We start from the raw sequence: 25,900 nt of genomic DNA, 5'->3' as shown, positions 1-25,900 counted from the left end.
CATAATATATCATATATATATGTCAAATTCATTGCATAATTCCACCATAACAAACTGTCTAGTCATAAAGCTTGATGTTACATCCCTGCACCTCTGGATGAAAAAAGAATGAAAATCACAATTATACGGTGTGGAAACAGTTTTAGATCATGCATGCAGATGGAAAGAAATTACAGCAGGTTGTCAATTCAAAGGGCTAAAGTACATACTCCCACAGAACTCTCATTCACCGGTCATGTGATTCCCTTGCTGAGCCACACCAGATTCCTACTGCACAAACAGCAGTCAGCCAAAATAACACAACCATGCACTGGCATTCATCTCCATGATTAAGTAGTTCATAAGGGGATAGCACAAAAAATATCTCCCATGACGTCAACAAGGCAAATGGATCAGTGTGCCAATCCATAATACAATACTTCCATGATGCAAACAAACATATTCAAATCATTATATAAAATGTGCATGGCCTGGAGTAAATATTACATTGTGTAAGATTTGAAGGACTTGTGATTTGCGTTTGGAGAGTGTTAAAGTGATTAGCATTTAGTGAAACATGTCAGTGATGTCATACCCACCCTCCACACAGTAGAAATTCACTGGACGGCCTGCGGCCTACTGCCCCAACCATCGGAAGGTCATCTGAGGAGAACAGAAAGAAAGGAGCAGTAAGCACTGAACAAATACACACTCACAGTCACACACACACCAACAAATCACAGCGAAAGAAAGCGCAATTAGAGCTGGAAGACTTTAAGTGCTGACCCAGCTGAAGCCTCTCGATACGCTAGAACACACACACAAACAGCTTGAGCAGCTGCTCACATGCAGCGGTTAGTTTGTGTGCATGTGAATTAGTGCATAAAAAGATGGTAAACTACAAAAATATCTAAACATCCCTAAAACAACAAAAAATATTTACTTGAGAAGATTTCTAATAGATAGTAAGACTTGTTTTCAGAGAAAATATCTTAGTGATGAGGAGAAGGGCGTGGCCAGGCGCTGAGTCAACTGATCAGCAGGAGAGTGAGAAAAAGGGGAGCCTTGAGACGCCAGTTCGAGAGAGAGAGAGAGAGAGACACATATGGTGCTGTGTGTGTGTGTGTGTGCGTCTTATGTTTTATGTTGAGTTTGTTATTAAAGTTTACGTTGACTGTTCTGCCAGTTCCTGCCTCTTCCTTGCCCATCCTTTACCCGTTACAATCTTCAATTGTTTATTTTCTTATCCCATTCAAATATCTATCCCAATCAAATAGATTTTTATGCATAAACCTCACTAAATTGATAGATTTAGGCTTTAAAAAAAAGCCAGACAACAAAAGTCAATCTGCCAATGAGGTAAGAGAAATGAACGAAATTCAATATATATTATTTTAAAACAAGTCTTAAAGGAATATTCCAGATTCAATACAAGTTAAGATTAATCAACAGCATTTGTGGAATAATGTTGATTACCACAAAAATAAAATTTGACTCGTCCCTCGTTTTCTTTAAAAAAGTAAATATCTGGGTTACAGTGAGGCACTTATAATGGAAGCGAATGGGGGCCAAATATTCACTGTTTCAAAAATATAACCTGAATACAAATAATATGCACATGTAAACATGATTTTAGTGTGATAAAATCACATACTAATCTTTTCTAACTAAAGTTATAGCCAATTTTACAACTTTGTTGCCATGATGGCATGTCAACTAACTCTAAAATGTTAAAACGATTGTAAAAAATTACCATTTAAACAAATTTGCAGCTCAAATAATACAAGAGTTTTAACAGAAGAATTAATGTAAGTGATTTTATTTAATTATAAGGTATTGTGAACCAAACCGAATAGTGAGATGAGTGAATCGTTACACCCCTATCATTTACTAACCCTCAAGTTGTTCCAAACCCATCCACATGTTTCATACAATAAAGGTGAATAGTGACTGAGGCTAACATTCAGCCTCACATCTCCTTTTGTCAAATGGGTTTGGAACAATATGAGGGTGAGTCAAAGACAACGGAATTAACATTTTTGGGTGAACTATCCCTTTATGGATGCCTAGATATTTTTTTACTGGAAAACAAGACAAAAATACAAATTATGAAAACAAAGTTTGCAGTTTAGAGTACAAATGAGGCCTGTCTAGGCGTGTTCAGCAGAGTGTGCTTGGTGGCGCTATATGACTTACAGGACTGCTCCCCGGAGAGATGCGGCACCAGCACAAAGTCATCCGTGTCACTGGAAGAGTTCTTGCTGCTGGTGCTGCCGCCCGACTCTTTGGAAAGCTGCAGGTAATTGGGAGGGCCGAGAGGTGGAGACGAGAGCACATCCTCTGGGAGAGTCTGCATGTCGGGCAGTGACTACAACAATAAGGTTCAGGTGAACAAAGGTGCAGATTACCTGGAGCTGAGTCAATTCTATTAAAACTGTGATCTCATACAACGCCCTAGTTTGGAGGCATCTCACACCTGTGGTAATATGACAGTGGATTTAAGTATGAGAATGTAATTAGATTTACCGGTGGAGAGACGTAATGACAGGAAGGAGAGCTGCCACACGGTGTGACCAAGCCAGGGCACGTGGGCACTGGAACAGGGCGTGCTGGGTTAAAAATGAACAACATTTATTAAAGTAGCCAGCCAGATCTTATCCAGCAAAGCATCTCTTTTGCTATCAAAATCTTTTTGCTTACATTTTTTAATAGTTGATGTCGGATCCAAGAAAGGATTACTGAAGAATGCATCTGCAGAAAGCAAAGGGGAAAATGAGAAAAGGGGGAAAAAAATAACAGAGTTTCCATAACCCTAAAATCCCATCCCAGTGCACTAAAATAACACAAATGCACTGACCAAAATCCATCCGGTCCTTTTGGTTCCTCTGGAGCAGCCCTAGCAGCAGATCTTCCAGTTGAGGAGATGTCTCTCTTGGAATGCTGTAAACAGGAATCTTACTTTATTTATTTGGGACTAATGATGGGCCGATATATTGGCCAGGCCGATTCATTGGATGATATCTGGTCATTCTGAAATTATCTGCTTCACTTGGAATAACAGAAATGTTAAGCCTTCCTTATGTTAGATTCAAAATGTACCGAAATACTTCAATGAATAATAAACGCTTTCTGTTTAAAAATTTTTTCAGAGTGAATATTGTCTAAAATAAGTGCATTTCATTTCAGCAATTCGGTGTGCATCTCATTTGCTGTCATTAAATTGTAATATACAGTCGCAGGAAAAAGTCATGTTTACACTGTGTGTTCAATAAAGAAATGAAAACCTATCGTTGTTTGAGTGTTATTTTATTATGCAGACTGTGTGTGTCTATTGTGACTGATGATCAGATCAAATTGTAGAATCAATGTAGTATGCAAAAATCCAGGAAAATCCATAGGGTTCACACACTTTTTCCTGCAATTATATACAATAAATTAGCATTTTCCTAGCCATTGGAAATACTACACTTTAGATATCGATGTTGGTCTCTGAAAATCCCAATAGGTCAACTGCTATATGGGACAGAGGAGTAGTACAATTCACCCTTACACCCCAAAATCAGCATTATGATATATGTCTAAAGAGACAGACAAAAGGCATTCTTACATTGGCACCAGAGTCTTGTTCTTCTCATAGAACATCCTTAAGTCCTGGGGGCTGTTAGCCTGTTGTTAAAACAACATATAAAAACCAACAGACTTGTTAAATGGATTGTTCACCTAAAAATTTCAATTCTGGCATAATTTACACCTAAAACTGATGCTAACACTCTGCCTTACATCTTCTTTTGTGTTCTACAGTAGAAAGAAAGTCATATGTGTTTGGAACAACATGAGGGTGAGTAAACGGAATTTCCATTTTTGCATGAACTATCCCAATAAGTATGTAAAATATCACCTAATCTTTCACCTAGCATCACAACCAATAACTATTTGAGACCATGTAAATCCTGTGAAAAACTTTAAACCTCACTTGGAAAGGTGGCTTTCCCACGAGGCACTGGTAAATGACAGTCCCAATGCTCCACAGGTCAGCTTTGGCATCATAGTTTTGGGACATGATCACCTCTGGGGCCTGAGGAGCAAAGATTGAGAGATTAGGAAAGCATGATCCAGTAAATGTCTCTCGTCTCCGCGGTATTTCACAAATCTGAAAGGGAATTCAGTACTTACCATGTACATTGGAGATCCACATAATGTGGCGGCCATCATGTTGGTCTGGAGATATCTTGCGAAACCAAAGTCAGCTGTTAAACATAAAGAACCCCAGTGTTTTTAATAGCAGCATATTGCTATCTGTGACTCACAATTTATGGCTTCTGCACAAGCAGAGACAATGGTAACAAAGGACTGGATGTAAAAGAGATCAGGGAACAGTTTGGTGGTGTTGAATAGACTGTTAGTTCTGGAACATTGGGGACATGTACCATACAGTGGGGTAAAAAGCCTGAGTACAGTTGAGAAAATACTTCTATTTAGCATTTTTCTAATTTAACTCTTAAATGCATGGGTGTTACACCTCCTCGGGTCTTTAGCAACCCAGCATGTATATCTACAAGAAATGGATCTACAAAATGCCCAAATAGTGTCAAATTTTCAAAACATTTTCAAGATAATTAAAAAAATAATAGAATAAAATATTCTTGTTTTATTTTTCATATATCAAAGAGATGATGTAACAAATATAGAAAAGGATTCATTACTTCCAAACTGGCTGTCAAACACATTGAGCTACACATAACACATAAACTACACATATGTAGTTCCTCAAGCACTTTCTGAGTCTAAATAGAGGCACAACTTTCATAATTTCAGTAGTACACTCAAATGACAAAAGCCAAATTATACTGTTATCATACTGTGTTAAACCTGCTATAGTTTACTTACAGATTGCTTCTTTGTCAAATAGCTCAGTTAAATGTACATCAAGTCAAGCACTGAAACATCAGCACTAGGGCAGGGCGATAGGATGATGTTATCGGATATCAAAGATGTCTTACAAAGATGCCCACCTTTTCTCGAAATTGGATTTGTAGATTTTGAATCCCAGATTTTGAATGCAGACTCAGGCTGTTAAGCCTCACTGTATATAATGCATAACCCCTAATATCTTGGTGACCATGCAGTGTGTTGGGGAGACTGTTGTGTCAATAGTTACCGATCTTGATCCATATGCCATTGATGCTGGACTTCTTGCGGCCTGTGTAGGACAGCAGTATATTCTGGGGTTTGAGGTCTCTGTGAATGATCCCCTTGCTGTTGAGGATGCGCATGGCTGCTGCAATCTGCTGTAGAAAGATCCTTATAGTCTCTTCTCGTAGGGTGCCCTTGACTGTAAGTACAGAGACATGGTACTGCTGAGAAACACTCCTACAAAACCCATTATATCAGTCTATAAAACCCTAAGTTACACCTTTAGCTGATACCCTTATATCAGCTAAATCTGCTTACACATGCAAAGACATGCTAACAATCACACATTGTTTCGAAACAGGGCAGTCCCCATTCAAAATGGCTCAAGAAAGTCACAAAAATATCTGGTCACTATCTGATTTCACTGTATGGAAAAGATCAGTGTGAACAGAATTTAAAATATGTCTTTTTTTGTTTCAAAGAAGAAAAAACAGATTTAGATGAAATTATTCATTTAAAGTAAGATCTAAACTGCACCGGGCTAATCAATAACCATCAAAGTCATCTTCTAATAGCCCCTGATTGGTTTGAATGTCAAAACAGTAGCTGCTCAGGGGTATTACATGGAGTGATGTCGCTACAAGTCCCCATTAGAACAAAACTGGTCTAATCCACTGAGCTGTTAAGAGGATTCCCTTCACCCAATCTGCTCTGTAAACAAAGCAATTATGATCACAATGAATCCCGCAGGAATCCTACAAAACTGATTTACAAGTGTTTGTACAGTAGTTTTGAGGTTGTATAACTAAGTAACAGTTGCATAATAATGGGGGGCGGGGAAGCCGAGACATGCTGTACTATAACATGGGATTTTTCACCTGCACAGAACTGTTACACAAACAGTCCAGCCAACTCACTGTTTTTCTATCACACACAAATAAAGTCAAGATATCGGAGTCATCTCTATTAGGCCCTCTTAGTCACAAATACACAATGGGAACCTGGTTTATAGACCAATCACATTCTCTCGTCGGGAAGATTATGAGAGTGTTCCTACAACACATCTGTTCATAAAACACCATACGAAAGTGCATGTACTTCACTGTTTATTCACTTTGGATATGGGGCAAACTGCACTGAGCTGAAAATATGTAAGATAACAGAGGAAGCAGTGGCTTTCTGAGAGTGTTTGTGCAGTTTGTCCCAAGGGATTGCGTGTACTGTGAGTACAGGAGTAAGAGGCCTGTAAATGAATAACCTGATATTATATCATTAATTGCAATTAATCACATGAATCACTATTTTCTGAATAAAGTCCACCAAATCAAGATAAAATTCAAAGACATTACATTTTGGCAGATGAAAGTATTGAATAGACAATAGATACATTTATTATGGACCCTTTTCACAAACTTTTCTGCCTTTTATAGCAGTATAAATCTAGCAAACTTTTTATATTTGCAATTTTTTAATTATGTAGTGTAAATGTATAACATTTTACTTTGTATTATGTTACCCTGTAATTCGTTTTTGAAAAACCAGTACCACATATGCGATTTGGTTTCTAATACAGCTGCTGAGAGAGTGACAATATATTTGTCTCTTCTGACTGACATAATCCATCGCTCTTTAATTTTTTCTTCATTTAGAAAATAGTGGATAGTTAATAGTGGTGTATTTCTTCTTATGTTGGAGCAAATAGCAAGCAAAAATGATATATGACATGGGCTACCATTTAAACCCATTCACATTCAATCGTTTACTTCCATGGTCCATTGGCCATGAGCCTATCACTGGCATATAGTACGTACACTGAGTACACTGTATTGTGTCTATAAGTGTTTGTATCACAATAAGGGGAACTGCTTACCTTGCAAATAGTCTGCCAGATCTCCTCCATTGCAGTACTTGAATAGGAAACACACAGAAAAAAATAAGTCAACTTTAAAATTAAAATTGAATGCAGACACTCAAGGGTTAGATATTTCATGAACTGGAGAATGAGAATGGGTGTATTTCACTGAGGAAATGATAAAGTGATGTAGTATTATGGGGACTGCCAGCATCTATTTGTGCCCCGTAAATTTCCACATCATTGATGGAGTGAAAGAAAAAGCCCTGAGCACACTGGGTGCTGAGTGCAGTAGAACTAATACATGTCAACTGTTGATTAAAGGCTTTTTAAATTAAAAACACATGTTGAACACTCATTTATTTAACCATTCAGGATATTTAATCACAGATAATCAATCTTGCATCATTGTTATGATGTGGTCAAGTAAGAAATAAAAATCACATCTGTAAATTATTAAGATATTTTCAGGTTTTCCATGACTGTGGGAACCCTGATTCTTGGATAACACAAAGGAAATCAATCCAGTTACTGGCCACTCTTCATTCCAAAAAACATCCAATAAATTAGGTACTTGCATGAACAAAATCCAAATTGCATGATGAAAATATACACACTGCATCTAGATTTGGCACTACTTGACTCTACTACTTGAGTGTTTCTAGAGCACACCTGTTTGAACCATTCACTATAGCAGCAAAATACCCTCTCACGTTGCACAGACAGGTTCCCATCAATGATACTCAGAAAGCATGCAGGTTATCTTATCAGAGGATACAAGTGAAGTGTTGCACTGACATTACATGCTAAAGAGTGGATATTAAATATTTTTAGTTTGACCACTTGCAGGGTTCAGCTTGTTTTTCCTTCAGAGACTGCAGTGTTGAGCAATACGAGAAAGCAAAGCCGTGAAACACTAGGCACGCAGTAGTCTCATGACTATTCTAAAAGCCAAACCATGAGAAGTGAGAAGCAAGAGAGTATGAGAGTGAGAGGATTAAGGCGCTTACACACAAGTTCCGACAGAGCGTTTGACGAATAGGAATGCGCAAGGTTTTGATCGCATAACGGAGAGTCACATTCACAAACGTTGGCATTTTACCCATGTGTCCTTCCCGATGCACCATCCCCATTGAAATCAAAGGATTTGTAGCATTTTCTGACTACTAATGTGTAGGTGCTTTACGGCCATGTCCACACTAATACGTTTTCATTTGAAAGATATTTTTCTGTACGTTTTGGCCTTCTCTCCACACTGAGACAGAGTTTTTGAAGTGTTTTTCGTTATTGTAGTGTGGACAGGGAAAACAAAGACATCTGAAAATGATGATGTGCTTGTTGTCATGTGATACAGTCATGTGATCCATTCAATCCCAAACAATCAAGATGTGACCAATGTTGTAGCGACGTTGTTGTGCCTGGTATCCACATTGATATCATTGTTAAAGATAAATGTTACTTTTAACAAACTTCACATTGCACATTTCAAACGGGACGGGAAGTTTACTCGGAATTGCTGTGTAGCAAAGAACATTATTATAATTGCCTTTCAGACCATACAGAAAACTGTGATTTTTTGACATAAGCAGTAAGGGGATTTAAGCGTTTTCATACATTTCAGTGTGGAAGAGCAACTTTTGGAAAATGCTTGAAAATGGCAGTGTGGATGGAGAGTGTTGTGAAAAAGAAAATGCTGTTTTCAAATGTATACGGATTAATGTGAACGTAGCCTAAATTTCAAGTAGAGATTGACATTGCCATCTTCTTACCTCCATAACCAGGAACACAGAACTTGGTGTTTCCTGAAAGAAAGAAAAAAACATTTTGATCACATATTTTCACTTTAAAACAGCAAATAACCACAAACATTCATCAGTATAACTTATTAGGTTGCATGTTTTCCACTATCCATCCAGTTTGTTGTGGGTATCTAGGCACACATGTAACTCGCATTTAAAATCCTGGCATTTAACTTACACATGCTTTACAGTTTTGACACATTAGGCCCTGTAACAGCTCTAAGGGCTGCTGTGTCAATACTGAGGGACTTAGATGCTGGCCAAATACAAAACAGGAAACCCTTGCTTGAGGTATTGCTTGCATGGTTACTAGTGTTGTCAAAAGTACCGGTACTTCGGTACCAATCATATTAAAATATACTGCGGTGTTTCTGCAGTGTACTATCAGTGCTGGTAGTACCGTGCACCAACTCAATGTAGTATGACTGACAGGCGACAGCTTTAAAATACTCAAAGGCTTATTTTGGACCCATGCTCTGTTACTCCTTTTACACTGAAATTTACAATTAATCCAAGTGACATGTCCTAGTGTTATTTATTAAACCGCTAAAGGCTGCAATCTTAGTGTGGATGGGTTGCATACGTTAAATAAATGCATAAATCTGACCGCTCATACTCCGGAACCTTCACTGATATTGAGAATCATTCAAATTGTATCAGATGACAAAGCAGAGCACTAATCCACTGTGAACCACACAGCACATGTAAAATATATATTTCTATGATTAAATCACAGCATTTGCACTTTAATCTCAAGTCAACTTTAGCTATAAAACAACAGAGTTGACCAAAGTGCTTCACAGTAATACAATTTAAAACCTTACATTTCAAAATGACCACATACACAAACACCAGTAATCTGATACACAAACACTCCAAAACTGTGTCCAACAATGAATTTGTCAGACTCAAAGGACAGTGTAAAGAGATTTCAGATGTGCGTTAAAAGACAAAGATCACACTGAACTGTATCGTGAACTGTTTATACGGAAAAGTGAAGCTTCCAGTAAAAATCGCACGTCACAATAAAAGCACGATTAAAAATAAAAGCTAGATGATTGAAATTGAAGAAATTAAGTATTTAAGAATTTAAATATTATTCTTAAATATTAAGAATTTTGTGGCAGATTTGGAATAGATGAAGTATTTTAAATGGGTCACATAAACACAATTTTTGGACTGTTTTCTGAAGTTTGGTTTCTTTTTAAACTAGTCGACTCCAAACTTTTCGTTTAAACATCAGTGAAATTTGTCATTCAGCACATCCCTAGATTAAATTAAATTAAACTTTAAAACATGTTCTGGAAAATAATAATTATTATTATTAAACTAATTATTAAATAATTAAAAATAACTTTAAGGTGTGTTCAATAGCACATAATCATATTAGCATATTTTTGCTGTGCTACCAAAATTGGTATCAAGAACCATGAAATTTCACTGGTACCGGTACTGACCACTGACATTTTGGTACCGTGATAACGAGGGCCGTAGCAAGGTCATCTGGGCCCCTTGACTGTATATTGCTCTGGGCCCCTTTACTATTAAAAAATACAGTTTAGAGGGCCCCTTGGACCACAACAATTTGTTGTGGGGCCCCTTGGATCTACCCCCTAGAATCGTTACCAACTTTCACCCCACTAGCTATGGCCCTGGTGACAACACTAATGGTTACAGCAAGCAAGACCAATATACAGTATTTAACTTGCTTGCTAGCTCCTCCATCTGGTTTTATAGTTTAATGATTTACTGCATGTCTCTGGGAATTAAAGTTGGCAGCCCATTAATGGAGTTGTGATGGACGGGTGCATTAACAAGGGAAGTGCAGCCATTTTATATGCTGCACATAAGTGGTTGCCTTTGTGGAGAGTGTGTGGGAAGGGAAGGGTTTGTCACACTGTAAAACATAATATCCCCATTAAGTTATGTTAACTTATTTCTTATCTTTAACTCCAATTTTAATCCACTATCTCGACTACTTGTGAGTTTTGTCTGGGTTTTCAATGTTCATTTAACTCGTGTCTGTAAATTATAAGTTGGATTATAAGCATGGAGTGGTGGTGGCGTAGTGGCTAAAGCACAGGGTTGTTAATCAGAAGGTTCTAACCTGTGACCTACAGGTTCTAACCCCACGGACATCACCATTGTATCCTTGAGCAAGACACTTAAGTCCAGGTTGCTCTGGGGGGGATTGTCCCTGTAATAAGTGCACTGTAAGTCGCTTTGGATAAAAGCGTCTGCCAAATGCATAAATGTAAATGTAAGTTGAAAAAGGGGAAGGGGGGAAGAGGAGGAGGGGTGATACTGAGTGAGAAATACAGAGAAATTGCCACCTTTTTGAATGAGCTGAATTTCTGTTGAGTAACACAAAGGCGGCGAGTTTGTATTTTTGAATGTGTGTTGAAAAAATTCAATAATGTTGCAACTTTCTTGTGGGGAGAAAAGTTCAGCACATTGACGGTGCTCTGCAAATGTGACTGCACCAGTTCTGTAAAACATTGGAGAATATTAGAATGGTCTTTATTAGAACCTGTTAGAAACGGTCCTACTAGAAATGAATTTCCAAGCCAATGTTAACGCTTGTTAAAATACATTTTATATTTTTGTGCAGATCATTTGTAAGTTCATTCAGTGTAAATAAGGAAACTGGCAAACTTGCCATTATTAGTCAAGATGAGAAATAAATTTAAGAAACAATTTAAAAACATTAGTGCTCTTATCATAAATGGCAATTGAAATGAATATAGTTTAAGTTATCTTAACTTGAAAGTGTGAGTTGAAATAGTGAGGAATTGTATGTTTATTTGACAAGGTAAAGTGAGTTTTCTTGAATTGATAATGTAACATAGTAAGTTGCTTTAACTCAGAGTATCAAGTTGAATCAACAAATGATCATTAGTTAAACAACTTGTAAAACATTACAATTTGAATTGTAACAAATGTTATTTTCAAGTTGAGTTTACTCACATTTTTAAGGCAGCAGGGGAACTTATGTTTCTAAGTTTATCCAACTTGAAATGTTTAATAATAATAATTCCTTATAATTCCTTGCATTTATATAGCGCTTTTCTAGGCACTCAAAGCGCTTTACATAGTATAGGGGGAATCTCCTCAACCACCACTAGTGTGCAGCATCCACCTGGATGATAGACGGCAGCCATAGTGCACCAGAATGCCCACCACACACCAGCTATTGGTGGAGAGAAGAGAGTAGAGTTATGTAGCCAATTCAGGGATGGAGATTAATACGATGCCATGGTAGATAGGGGCCAATGGGGGGTATTTGGCCAGGACACCAGGGTCACACCCCTACTCTTTACGAGAAGTGTCCTAAGATTTTTAATGACAACAGAGAGTCAGGACCTCAGTTTAACATCTCATCCGAAGGATGGTGCCTTTTTACAGTATAGTGTCCCCGTCACTATACTGGGGCATTAGGACCCACACAGACCGTAGAGTGAGCATCCTCTGCTGGCCTCCCTAATACCACTTCCAGCAGCAACCTTGGTTTCCCCAGGAGGCCTCCCATCCAAGTACTGGCCAGGCTCAACCCTGCTTAGCTTTAGTGGGCAACCAGGAAAGAGATGCAGGGTGATATGGCTGCTGGCTGTTTAACAGTGTATAGTGGTCCAGCACTTACTCCTCTCCACTGTATCTCATCTAAGATTATATTCAGATGACCCTTTCACAGTATTCCCAAGACTACACATTTGGCCTTTTAAAAATGACACTTCATTTAAAAGACACATGAGCAATCATCTACTCTTCTCAATTTAAGATAACTTAATGGACCCTTTTTAGAGAAGATATTATTTAAAGGAATAGTTCACCCAAAAATGAAAATGATGTCATTTACTCAACTATGCCTATTTGAAATATTTATTTATCTTACTTGTAAAAATCACAGAATGCTACGAGAAGTAGAAAAGATAAGTCACAATACCCAGATGACCAGTCTGAGATCACTTTATCCCTAGATGGCGAGATTAACCAATCAGAATAGAGTATTCCAAAGAGCCATGTAATAAGGGGTAAATATTTGCTCCCTGGAATTCATTTTTTAGGAGGGCATTAATGTGTTTAATCATATAGAAACTTCTACAACAATGACTAAACTAATAGCCACAGGTCACTAAAGTCTGCAGAGGCACTGAAGTAGAACAGAATATTATTAAATATACCAAATGTAAGAACACAGAACAAAAAAAAAAAAAACTGAGGAACTGAGGCAACCACATTTAAATATTTGAATTGCCATTATTTTAATTGCCATTTGGTAATTCCATGACTAAAGTCCATAGACAGGACTTGTCTTTTGAGTCTAGTTGACCACATGAGTAGACCTGACTGACTTTACAAGACCTTCTTCCTGTAAGCAAGGCTCTGAGCCTGCTCAATAATCTTTACTTCTTCTCCACAATCTTAACCCAGCCAATCCCACCTCCCCATATTTGCCGTAGATCCATTTATGGAACATGGGAGCAATGCAGCCTTGGGGCTACAAGGGGCACTGCATTAGTTGTTCGTTGTGACTGTTGATACGATTACATAATGGGCTGATTTGTGCTGGCTGTGATGGGGGATGGGAAGGAGAAAGGGAAATGGAGCAGCTTGGGGCGGGGTTCGTCGATGGGCAGTAGGACATCAATGACTTTGCAATCGCATATCAGCCACACATTTTATCAGCAATTTTTTTAACTTGACCTATTCTTCTATCACTCCGTTCAGGCCAAATGGTCTAACTGTGAGTAAGATGCACAAATCACAAGCCTTTTAATGAGAGAGATTGCATTGACCAAGTGTGGGCTGTAAAAGAACAACAAACAGCCATAGGACCACAACCACATGCTGTCCAAACACAAGTGCCGCCCTGATCTTCTTCTGCAGTTTTTTACTTGGGTCTTGGCAGGACACTAAATTCCACTAGGGCTTTTGCACAATAACATATATCATGAGCAGTAGTGATGAAATCTTTCATATACAATATTTACAAAACTGATTAAATGGATGACAAATGACATATAATTTGACAAAATAGGTCAGTTTCCAAACTCTTACAACTTCGAAAACACATATTGAGAGCTTTAGTAGAAATTAATTTAGTCACTCAAAGTAGGGTTGTGCCACTTACACAAGTAAGGCCTTAAATATTGGTCTGTTTCTCACCTACATCTATCATATCGCTTCTGAAGACATGGATTACTTATATGCTGCCTTTATATGTTTTTTGGAGCTTCAAAATGTTGTTACTTATTCATTTGCATTGTATGGACCTACAGAGCTGAAACATTCTTGTAACTATATTTGTTTGTGTTCAGCAGAAAAAAAGAAAATCATACACATGGGATGGCATGAGGATGATGAAAATGATGAGAGAATTTTCAATAACTTTGGGTCCTTCAATGTGTGTTAGAACTAGCTTGCATATTTGGCAGCTCACTAGCATCCTTGGCAACAGAGTGGAGTATGGAGAATAACAGGAAAGATGTTGTTCATTGAATCCCCATAATTAGTTTTAACTATGCACATACTTAACAAAACAATACTATTTTTGTAAAACAGTTCAATGTTTTTTTAAACTAAAATACCATTTATTGCAACAAACTATTTTGAGAAGGGTGGCGCTAGAGATGGGCTACTGGGGCTTAAGCCCCAAATGTTTTTATCATTGTTGTGATGTTAAAAGTACCAGTGCTAGTGCTTCAGTATTAAGTTTATACTAAAATGTAAATATATTTAAAAATAATATATATATATATTTTCTCCCATTTTCCAATTATAGCGACCACGAGGAGGTTACACCATGTGACTCTACCCTCCCTAGCAACCAGGCCAATTTGGTTGCTTAGGAGACCTGGCTGGAGTCACTCAGCACACCCTGGATTCAAACTTGCGACTCCAGAGTTGGCAGTCAGCATCTTTACTTGCTGAGCTACCCAGGCCCTTTAATATATTTTAATATTAAGTAATATATCGGCCTATATAATTTAATGATACCACTGTCTTTTTACGGTACCAATAATACCAAATAACTGCACAATTCAATAACCCACTTGCTGTCTTTTTCTTTATTCTAGTCTTTGGTACCGAACTGATATTGTACCAAAATTATCGGATAAAGCCAACCCTATAACAAAGCTCCATTTAAAGAAAAAAACAACACAAAAACTTAAACACTGAAATTCCAGAACTGCATTCCAATCATAACTTCAGAGTTTACACAAACTCCAGAATGTCAGAAAACACAAAGACATTACATGTAAAAAAAAGCAGCATGTTCTTGACAAGCAGTTATTCAATTACATCATTACTCGAAGTACTAGGTTACATAAGGTGGAATTGATCCAAAGAATGGTTTTAAATTCTAGGAATGTTTGAGACAGCACATGTGTGAACAATTGTGAGGGATTGATGTGTTCTTTCTTAGAAATCTATCTGAACTATTTTGAGCAATGTGCATAATGAGAGATGCGGTTGGTAAACATATTGTTTTTCTGATGCATCGCGATCTCCATTTGAACAATCTTGATATTAATTATAAAATCGATCTTTCAATCAGTGCGCAAACCTCCACTACAATGAGAGGAAATCACTCGCATTTTTCGCACTATGCAATTAAAGTGAATATTTTTAGCAACTGGCTGGTAAATGTTTACTTTTTACTCATCAGTAATGATGTAGTTATGTCATGAAGTGTTCAGCAGCGAGATCCTTTCACAGTGTGTTGAGAGTATAAATTGCTCCGTGTAATGTGTGTCCAAGACGAGATTCAAATGACAAACCATTTGTCATTGAATACTGTGTCTTTTAATACCCTTTCTGTTCTTTACAGTCAGTTGTTGTTAAAAAAAACAGCTACAAAAACATAATTCTAATCATACATCACACAGATGAGGTAAAGCCATTCGAGTCCTCTCTAGTTAACATGCGCTCATTTAAAAGCACTGTTTACAGAAATGCCATTTTTTGTTAACGAGACAGTACTGGTTTTAGCACGTGTTCAACAAATCAATGAAAACAGCACAAATTATGCAATTTAACAATAAATATGTCACAAAAATAATATATGAAATATAATATCTTATTTATTGATTGAATACATTCATTACTTAATTTATAAAAAGACAAAATGTGACCAAAATGATGAAAAGGTAATAAAATATAATTAGTAAAATTAATATTTTCCTAATGAACCTAGTTGAAAGGTCCCCTGTATAATTAAAAGCATTAGCTGGGAGAGCATTTCATTTATATGTAAGCAAAAGGGACATTATATCTTAAACCCATATAAATCGATATTGAATCGAATCGAGAGCTTGTGAATCATAATCAAATTGAATCTGGGAATCTGTATCAATACCGAGCCATAATGAGAGAACACAACATGCTAAGGCTGAAAGGAGAAAGCTATGTGGTTTCACAGGGGTGTCAATGTCTGTGTGGACACAGATGGTCCATACAGATGAAGATGTTCTCAGGACATTTGAAAAGCAACTTCCCTGGAGGTAAAACTGTGGGTGTGGCATAAAAGAGTATGGTTATCAACAGGAACAGGTAAACAACAACAAATCAAATTTCCGTGCAAGCCCATGAACCTTACTGCTATAAGAAAGAGAAAGAGATAAGATACAAATAAGCATATTTTCTTGTGTCTACTGCCCACGTAGAGCTGGTAAATAAACAAAGAGCCCACACTTTTTGGAATGTAGGTGGTTTTGAGGAAAGAAATGAATGAGAAATAAATGTGGGCTTCTGTTTGCTTCCTTAAATCTGGGCAGTGTGCATTTAGAGAATACATATTTGACTGCACAGCTAACTAATCTATAATGTGCATGAATAGATTTATTATCCTACATAATGATCCTAGGTGTCAATGATCTTAAAGAGCAAGGCAGCTATTTGTTCCTGCAGGCAGCTCTCAATTGACAGCAGGTTCCCCATTCTGTTTTTGTCTTCTTTTGTCCCCACACCCATCGTCTTCATTTGAATTCATCACTCCCAGCTTTCTCAGAAAACTGAAGACAACAAGTCAATCCGTCCTCCACTGGGACACAGTGTTCTATAACAGGAAGTTCAAGTTTTGTTTTGGTACGGTGAGAGACGGCATCCACAAATGACTGCCTGATGCATATGTGACTCATAAACAAACCCAGCTCCTCCCACCCATCCTCAAAACTCTGTCCCCTTCACATTAGTAGAATCCCATCCCATTTCCATGCCACATTCCCTACTGTCCTTATCCTTCACTACAAATGTCCCTGTTTACCATGTACCTCTACAACCCTCACATTTAAATGTTTATTGTTGCACATTTTGTTGCAACATAAAAACAACTGATCAGGACTTCCCCTTTTCTTAAAGGGATAGTTCACCCAAAACTTCTCTCATAATTTACTCACACTCATGATATCCCAGATGTGTATGACTTTCTTTCTTCACCAGGACACATTTGAAGAAAAATAGAAAATATCTCAGCTCAGTAGGTCCTTAAAATGCAAGTAAATAATCTGACTTTTGAAGCTCCAAAAATCACAGACAGTCAGCATAAACATCATTGATATGACTCCAGTGGTAAAAATGTACATTCTTCAAAGTTTCACCTTTTTGTGAAGTCATATGGTTTTGGAACGTCAAGAGGGTGAGTAAATGATGACTGAATTTTAATTTTCCCTTCACTATCCTTTTAAAGAAATAACACTAGTATACCAGCAGTTTTATACAGAAAGAAAGAATGAACGCCCTGTTATTACATCAGGTCTCCAGCCTCCCTCTGCCTACACTGGAACACCACTGAATAGCATTTGACTGGAGCTGCACAGTCCTCACTGCAAGCCTGTAATTAAAACAGCTGTGGAGATATCTCCAGCTCCATCACAGACCTCCATTCAGAAAGACTCAATAATGCTCCAACATCTCTATCTGTACGTGTGGACATATGTGTGGACTCGCATTGACGTTGGCATTACTCACAACTAGATTTCATTCACATTTCCTCATCATGTGGAATGTGACTGTAGACCTGGCCCACAGTGGTACTGTGTTGCATATACTCGGTTTGGCATGGTGGGACCAGAGGGCCATCCCTAAAAGTGGTGCTGAAATGGGAAAGGGCAAGCGCTCCCTGTTACTCCACTTTAACTAGACACCTCTGGCAGGGTACAAAAAAGTACATCCTCCAAATGTCTTTAATGACAGTGAATTGTGAACAGTCTATAGTGTTGTAATTAGACTCAGGAGAGTGTTCAATCAATATTCCCCAGGGCTTCCAGCTGCCATCAGGAGAAATGTAGTACATAAAGGTCACATTCTTCTGAAGTATGCAGCTCTTTATCTAAGGTATCCACTTGTCTTATATTTGTAGTGTTTATAGAAAGTTAATCAAAGTGACATATTTGCAAATAAACTGTGATTTAATTTAATCCAGAGGGAATAGATGCCAAAACACTTCTAACACTTCAAAACATTCTGAAATTTTGCAAGCACTCAACAAGACCAGCACAAAGAAGAACATGGCTGCCACTGACATTTTAGTATAATTACTTTAGTATAATTACATATACAGACAATTATTGATGTCTGCAATGTTAGTTAGCTGCTCAAACTACAAATTAGACAAACAATTCTGAAAGCTGAAATAGATGTGTTGCATTATATTGCAAATAACTGCGCGTGTATTTCCGAGCTGCCGGACATTCTGCGCTTAACAGCAGTGCTTTTCCATTTCATACACTCTCAATCATGTACATCACAAGTTCCAAGTCCAAAGGTCAAGTCCCACCCATTTGAGAGATCGACCAATAAAATCTGTGCTTCCAGGCGGGACAAAAATACTTTGATTGAAAGCCCAATGTCCAATAGGCAATCTGATGCAGATCCAATGCAAACAGCGCACAAAAGCTCCCATAGACTCCCAGAGAAGTGCTGCATCCAGGCGGGACCCAACATTACATGTTTAGAGCCTCAGTCCAATGAACATAGATGTTTTGCACCTTTGATTTGAATAGAACAGGTATCTACCACAGACTCCCATTGAAGAACAGCTTCAAATACGCTCTATGGGCCCAGTGTCAACTGATTTCTATGGACAAATTCATGTAGAAGAAAAAGAGGATTGTGTGACTTGAACAAACATTACAATAGTGATGTGATATTTTACACTTTTATTCACTTAAATATTTAAATGCACAAAGAATCATTTGTAATTTATATAGATTATTTGTACATATACAGTATTAAAATCATCATTGCTGCATTTCTTATGAAATCAGAAGCTGTGCTTACCATGTAATAGTAAAGATATATTGACACCACTGCCAAAAACATACTATGCGCAAACACAAACAAAAAATGTCAACTAACTTGGACAGAAAATTTCTCTACAAACTGTTACGGCCATGACAGTTGTTGACCTGGAGGACAAATTTGACCATTGAAGAAGATGTAGCGCCCCTTGTGGCACAGCTGACAATGCAACAATGCGAGAAATCGAGCTAGCATAGCAAGTATATTTCAGGCCATATGTGACACTCACAATATGAGCACTCATGAGGGGACACATATTTTTCATAGTAATCTAACTAGCATTCACATGTTCTACCTGCACAAGCCCATGTGGATGTTTGACATGATTCCAATATAAGTGTGTGACACAAGAACAGCTGAAACACGGTGTGGCATGAAGACTCAAATCTTCCAGGGTAAAATAAGCTGCATGAACTCCCACCTCATTCAGATGGGGCACATGATTTAGAAAGCAGTTAGCCAAAACAGATCTCAGCACTGCACAAACAAATGTATTTATGGTAGACTGACTGAGTGAACGAAGAAGCATGTGAATCTACCAAAACAGGTGTGGATCAGCTACGTCATCACCACTGACACCTTCTTCTCCATTTCAGCAAAGGAAGAAAAACAGTCCTTGGGCCAAATGGGACAGATCATTGTGTTTGGAACTAACCATCACAGCCAAAACAAAACTGTATAATTTCTCACACCAAAGCAAACTAAAACAAGTCCTTTGCTGGACATAAATAATGAATCTTTAAGAACCATCAGCCTTAGTACCAGATCAGTGAGAACTGTTAATGCCCAGAGCTTGTAGTGTGCAAAGACCTTTTGGAGCAGAGATGGATCACATACTTTATATGCCCTGTTTAACATACTGTACTTAAAGGTATAGTTCACCCAAAAATGTAAATATTCTCATCATTCACCCTCTCTCATGCCATCCCAGATGTGTATAACTTTCTTTCTTCTGCTGAACACAAATAAAGTTTTTAGAAGAATATCTCATCTCTGTAGGTCCTCACAATGAAAGTGAATAGTGGCCAGAAATCTGAAGGCCCAAATAACACATAAAGGCAGCATAAATGTAATCCATACGCCTCCAGTGGGTTAATCAATGTCTTCTTGAGTGATCTAATCAGTTTTGGGTGAGATCTTCTAATGCGATCTCATCAGTTTTGGGTGAGATCAGAAGAAATTGTAATTATTTTTTCAGTATGAATCTTTAGAGAAGCCTCCTTGGCGATTATGATTTCAAGCTTGATTACACTTCCTGGCGCCATCTAGCCCTCTGAGCATGCAACACTAGGAAGTGTAAATGAGCTTAAAATCACGATACAGTGAAAATTGAGTAATATTTTGGTTCGTTCTCACCCAAAACTGATTGGATCACTTCAGAGAACATGGATTAAATCACTGGTGTCTTGTGGATTACTTTTATGCAAAGATATTTGGACCTTCAGAGTCGTGGACACCATTCACTTGCATTGTGTGGACCAACAGAGCAAAGATATTCTTCTAAAATATGAATTTGTGTTCTGCAGAAGAAAAAAGTCTGGGATGGCATGAGAGAAAACAATTGTTGGAAAAATTACTAGTGTCCTAAACGCCTTTCCAAAACTATGGTTTGCTAATATGAAATCTATGGAGTGGTTAAAAGTATGTTTCAGGATGTAGAAAAAAAAATTAATTGCTATGTTGCAATACAGAGGCACAAATACTGTTTTAGAAAAGCATGCTTAACTGAAGGACGTGGGGTCTACAACACAGGTTAAGGCCCCCCTTCAGCACTTCAGGTCAGGTGGGAGTGTTATATAATAACAGGAAGTAGCATTACAGTGTGGGAAGAGCATGATAATTCAACGACTCTCCTCGCTCTACTGGAAGGCATCACATGGGTATCTATAGGCAGCTGAATCATAACAGTCACAATTAAAAACAGTCCAGACCATTAAAGGCTACACAGCATTCAAGCCTTTATCCTGCTGTAGACGTCAGTGCAAGCCCTTTCAGAACAGTGCCTGCACTGTCAGCTGAGGCTTAGAATCATAGCCCACACCATTCCAGAGGAGGCAACCCCTCCCTCTGTTAGAGATGCTGGTGGGAGGTAGAAAGGAGGAAGGCAGAGTATTGATGAATGAATTAGTTCACTAATAAAACTGGCTGACTTATGACATTTTCAGCAAAGCATGCAGCATTCAGGCCCAAGGAAATGCCTGAGAAATAATCGTATATACTCCTGGGCAGTAACATCAGTCTTCAATTTTGCTGTTTCATATTCTGCCCAACAAGAGTGATGCATATGGACAATCCAAGAGTGATGCATGTGGACAATACATATACAATGGGTTGCATATTATGAATGTTGGTATTTTTCTATATTTAGATGTTTTCCAACTTCTCTAATGATGTCAACACCAGAGCATGGGTGTTAAAAGAATAATGTGTGTTCTATTCTGAAAAAGGGGTCTCATGCAATGTACAGTAAGGCTTAGACTTTGATAGATCATGTGACTTGTCATGTAAGTGGTGGTCTTATATAAGAACTGGGCAATTCCCATTGACCCTCCCAGCTCTTGGTGAATAGTAGCACAACATGGAAAGGTTATAAGCAGCATTTGTGTTCAGAGTGAGGATAGAGTATTCGTGGCTATAGCCAGTTAAGAGTGGATAATAAAAATTCATGAGAAATGTGTCATTACCTGGACATCATAGAGTGCCACAATGTTCTTATGCTGGAGTTCCTATAAAAAAAGAAATAATAAACAATGTCTACTAATGTCTTGCCAGTGCCATCAACAAACAATTAAAACATTTAGATTAAATGTAGTGCCAAGCTGCACATCACCAAAATGCATGGAAATTGCATTGACAAAAAAGAGAATATGAAAAAACGAACCTTCAAAATTTTGATCTCTTTTCCAAGCAGTATCTGAGATTTGGAGAGATTCTTTTTGTTAATACTCTTGATGGCCACTTCCCAATCAGTTTTCTGCAAATATTACAAATGGAGATTAGTTATCAAAAGGTATGGGGTGCAAGGGGGATTCGTGTGTAAAACTAAACTCAATGACTGCAATTGTATCCCACGAAAGCATCTAATTTCTCGAAATTCAAATGTGTCATTCAAACTTCCGGTCAATTGTTTAATTATTAGTCTTGGGCTGAGGGCACTAACATCTGTTTTAAAAAGGCTTTTTCTAGCTCTACACTGTTTAAATCTTTACAATATACTGCATCTATTCTGAACTTGTGACCTGGTATGGTACAGTACCACATTAAGTTCTGAGTAAATGGGATTTTAGACTTTGGAAGATCCACTTGTGTAAGGTGGGATTCAATAGGGCCACACACCAACTTAAAGAAACTGCGTCCCCAACGGCAGGAGCTGCAAAGTGAAAATCCATGAATAGAAGCTTGGATGCTTTTCATGTAAATGTAGGTTAATAGGAGATGTTCCTACGGCACACTTTGCTGTGGCCAAGCGCTGGCTGCACGCGAGAACAGCACTGAAAGACTCACTGAAAATCTGCTCAGTCAAGCGTGATGGAGGCAACATAGAGAAAACGCAGTTCCTTACTATGCTGACCCCTTTAAGAGTGGGACTTTTCCTTTTTATATCACATTTTCATTTTTGGGTTAACTGTCCCTTTAAGCTTTCCTACAAAAAAAAATGTGAAGCTAATTTACACCTGTGTGTGTGTGTGTGTGTGTGTGTGTGTGTGTGTGTGTGTGTGTGTGTGTGTGTGTGTGTGTGACATTTATAAATTGGCAAGATGAATGTATTTAAAATAAATATTTAAAAAAATTATTATCAGACAAAACTTGTATACCAGTGCATCCCTCCCTGCAAACAAATACTGTATACTGAAACTTGGCATTGTTGCACACATTAAAGTCAATGCAACCTGTGTTGGTTATGACAATCTTGAAATATTGTTATGCACTGATCATGAATTCAGTCTTATAAAAAATTCTGCTATGTCTATGTCTGCCATGACATCATGCAATCTGCAATTAAATAAGGGTTTTTACAGTGAAGCGTTCATCCTTTTACACATTTGCTGATGACACGAGTCAATGTAATTTTGTGTATTTAGGCAATGTAAATAACCTTAAAACACAAAAATCTCAAAATGCGGGCACTGTTCCTCCGCCCCAAACGTGACGTTCCCATTGACGTCAGACGGCTTATTCACAGAGGCTGTTTTATGAATGAATGACTCCACTGGCAGCTAGGTGACATATTCTAGCAGATGTTACATAAAACACAAAACATTTTCTTTTTTTTTTTTTGGGATATTACAACGCGATTTACATAAAACGTGCATGTAATTAGACTATACAGATCTATATATATATATATATATATATATATATATATATATATATATATATATATATATATATATATATATATATAATTTCAATCTCAGACCCGTCACATTTCTCATATGTTGTCATTGACCTTAAATTGTCTCGTCTTAGACTTGGATACCACCATAAAATATTTGCATGGCCCAGATTTTGCAACGCATGAGTGAATGGTGATGCTCAGTGTCTCTCGAGCCAGTCATGCGCAACACATGTGTTTATTTACCTTTTTGTGTCTTCCCCTGAAGACGACTGCAAAGGCTCCGTGCCCAACTAGGTCTTTTCGGCTGTATTCAAAGTCTCCCACCGTCTCCATTTTCTGGCAGGTGTCCGGTGATATACAACAGCTTGTGATAAGGGGGTCGTTGGGGACAAGATCATCAAACTCTTGTTAATCCAGGCGACAGTCTGTTCAAGAGCCCTGTCATCCCCAGACCAGCAACGAAATAACTCCAAAGACAAAATAGTATGCTTAAAATAATAATAACTATCGCGGATCCTTTAGTGGAGTTGGATAATAACTGTCTGGATTAAAATACGTACCAAAAACACAAAACCCTCACAGCAACGTTCTTAAAACGAGTTCCTTCGCCAAAAAAATAAAAATATAAAATGGGAACCATAAACTGTGATTTTTGGGTCAAAATCTATCATGAAAGTATGACATATGAGGATATCTAAATATGTAAACAATCTAAAAATGAAAACAACCCCAATTGTCTCAGCTATATGATTTATTCTGCTAAACAGACAGGGCAGGATGCATCGAACTAGTTTGTCTGTCGCTCTCTGACCCAGTTAACAACCAGTTTCTTAAAATAGCTGCCTTTTATCTTAGCTGGAGAACTTTGACGCAACCAAACGTGGAGCTCTACTGTTTACAAGCTACATGATGTCAGCTCAGCTGAAGAGAGGAAGAGGTTCCAATCCAAGGTTGTAGTGCCTTGTAAACTCAATAACAGCTCGTTGGGATATTGAGTTGCCCATCGCAAGCTGGCCAAAAAGGATAGCCATGTAAAAAGAAAAACTAAACTTGCAATTCGAATGTCGCAGGCTAATCACAATATAAAATATATATAAAAATACACTGCTCTAGAAGTGTTCCAACATGAATGTTAATATATCCATGTAGACAAGTAGTATTGCTTAAATAATTGCAGGTCAGTTATGATGTCACAAAAGAATCAGAACGCGAACCGAACGCTCCATTGTTCCAATGCTCTTATGTGAAATAGTCATCTGTTCCTCTGGAACGATATTGTACTTTATTCTGCTTTAAATCCTTATAATCGCGCTGGATACACCATTTCTTCTACTCAGCCTTCTGTCCTGCTTTCGATCTCGTAAGACAATGCAGGAAAACACCGATGCTCAATCATGTAATAAAACCTGTACACTTTTAATACTCCCTGTCCTTAATCGTGAAAATGTATTGTATAAAAGTACGATCCGTAATGTCAGTAGTTCAACGTCTATTTTCAGGTAATTGGGAAACTTGTCCGTGGTCAGAGCTTGCTGCATTATAATGACAGAGCTCTTCTGAGAACACCAGCATAATGTGTTCCTCCGCGAAAGGCGAGTATAGCGTTGCTCTCCGCCGCAAAACATAGTCCCATTACACCGTGAGACAACGCCAGAGCTCTTACATTTTTAGAAAGAAAGAAAGAAAGAAAGAAAGAAAAGAAAGAAAGAAAGAAAGAAAGAAAGAAAGAAAGAAAGAAAGAAAGAAAGAAAGAAAGAAAAAATATGTTAGGGGAATGTGTTGAAATGGCCAATAAAAATAGCACTTGTTCAGGAATTGTCACCTCAAAAATTAAAATTATTTAGAACACCACAGTTCTTTAGGTCAATATAATGCAAGTGAACTGTGACCAGAACTTTGAAGTGTCTCTCGAGCCAGTAAAATTCATGCCTTCAGAAGCTACATGATAGGTGTGGATGATAAACAGATCAATATTTAAGTCCTATTATTACTATAAAACTCCACCTTTGACCAGCCCCACCAGTAGGTATGCACAGAGAATGTGAATTGGCAAAAAAACAAAAGAACAATGTGTAAGTGAAAATGTATTGTTAAACAGGACTTACTTTGGGAGCCTGTGTAGCTCAGCGAGTACTGACACTGACTGCCACCTCTGGAGTCACGAGTTTGAATCCAGGGTGTGCTGAGTGACTACAGCCAGGTCTCCTAAGCAATCAAATTGGCCTGGTTGCTAGGGAGGGTAGAGTCACATGGGTAACCTCTTTGTAGTCACTCTCAATGAGGCACATGATGAATTGTGTGAGGATTGCGGAGAGCAGCACAAGCCTCCACATGCTGTGAGTCTCCACGGTGTCATGCACAACGAGCCACGTGATAAGATGCGCGGATTGATTGTCTCACAAGCGGAGTCAACTGAGACTTGTCCTCCGCCACCCCGATTGAGGTGAGTAACCGTGCCACCATGAGGGCCTACTAAGTAGTGGGAATTGGGCATTC

The 25,900-nt window shown here is 38.0% G+C and overlaps 1 protein-coding gene across 5 annotated transcripts in view; it reads right to left on the bottom strand.

The window, feature by feature from the left end:
* LOC127641868 (serine/threonine-protein kinase ULK2-like) overlaps positions 1–24,933 on the bottom strand; it is a 36,694-nt gene extending 11,761 nt beyond the window's left edge. For all 5 annotated transcript variants that reach the window (XM_052124676.1, XM_052124678.1, XM_052124680.1 and 2 more), the window contains exons 1-14: positions 23,648–24,933; positions 21,947–22,039; positions 21,750–21,791; positions 8,734–8,766; positions 6,983–7,019; positions 5,138–5,311; positions 4,153–4,226; positions 3,953–4,054; positions 3,587–3,645; positions 2,837–2,919; positions 2,680–2,730; positions 2,506–2,588; positions 2,176–2,347; positions 579–642 (exon numbers count right to left, since the gene is read on the bottom strand). In XM_052124676.1, coding sequence (XP_051980636.1) covers positions 579–642; positions 2,176–2,347; positions 2,506–2,588; positions 2,680–2,730; positions 2,837–2,919; positions 3,587–3,645; positions 3,953–4,054; positions 4,153–4,226; positions 5,138–5,311; positions 6,983–7,019; positions 8,734–8,766; positions 21,750–21,791; positions 21,947–22,039; positions 23,648–23,737 — 1,157 coding nt within the window. In that variant the 5' untranslated portion in view covers positions 23,738–24,933. The remainder of the gene's footprint in view (positions 1–578; positions 643–2,175; positions 2,348–2,505; positions 2,589–2,679; positions 2,731–2,836; positions 2,920–3,586; positions 3,646–3,952; positions 4,055–4,152; positions 4,227–5,137; positions 5,312–6,982; positions 7,020–8,733; positions 8,767–21,749; positions 21,792–21,946; positions 22,040–23,647) is intronic.
* Positions 24,934–25,900: the final 967 nt, after the last annotated feature.

The sequence above is a fragment of the Xyrauchen texanus genome, unplaced genomic scaffold (genome assembly GCF_025860055.1).
Source record: "Xyrauchen texanus isolate HMW12.3.18 unplaced genomic scaffold, RBS_HiC_50CHRs HiC_scaffold_209, whole genome shotgun sequence".
NCBI lineage: Eukaryota > Metazoa > Chordata > Actinopteri > Cypriniformes > Catostomidae > Xyrauchen > Xyrauchen texanus.
The sequence above is the reverse complement of the archived record's forward strand: the minus strand, read 5'-3'. Positions and strand labels throughout refer to the sequence as shown.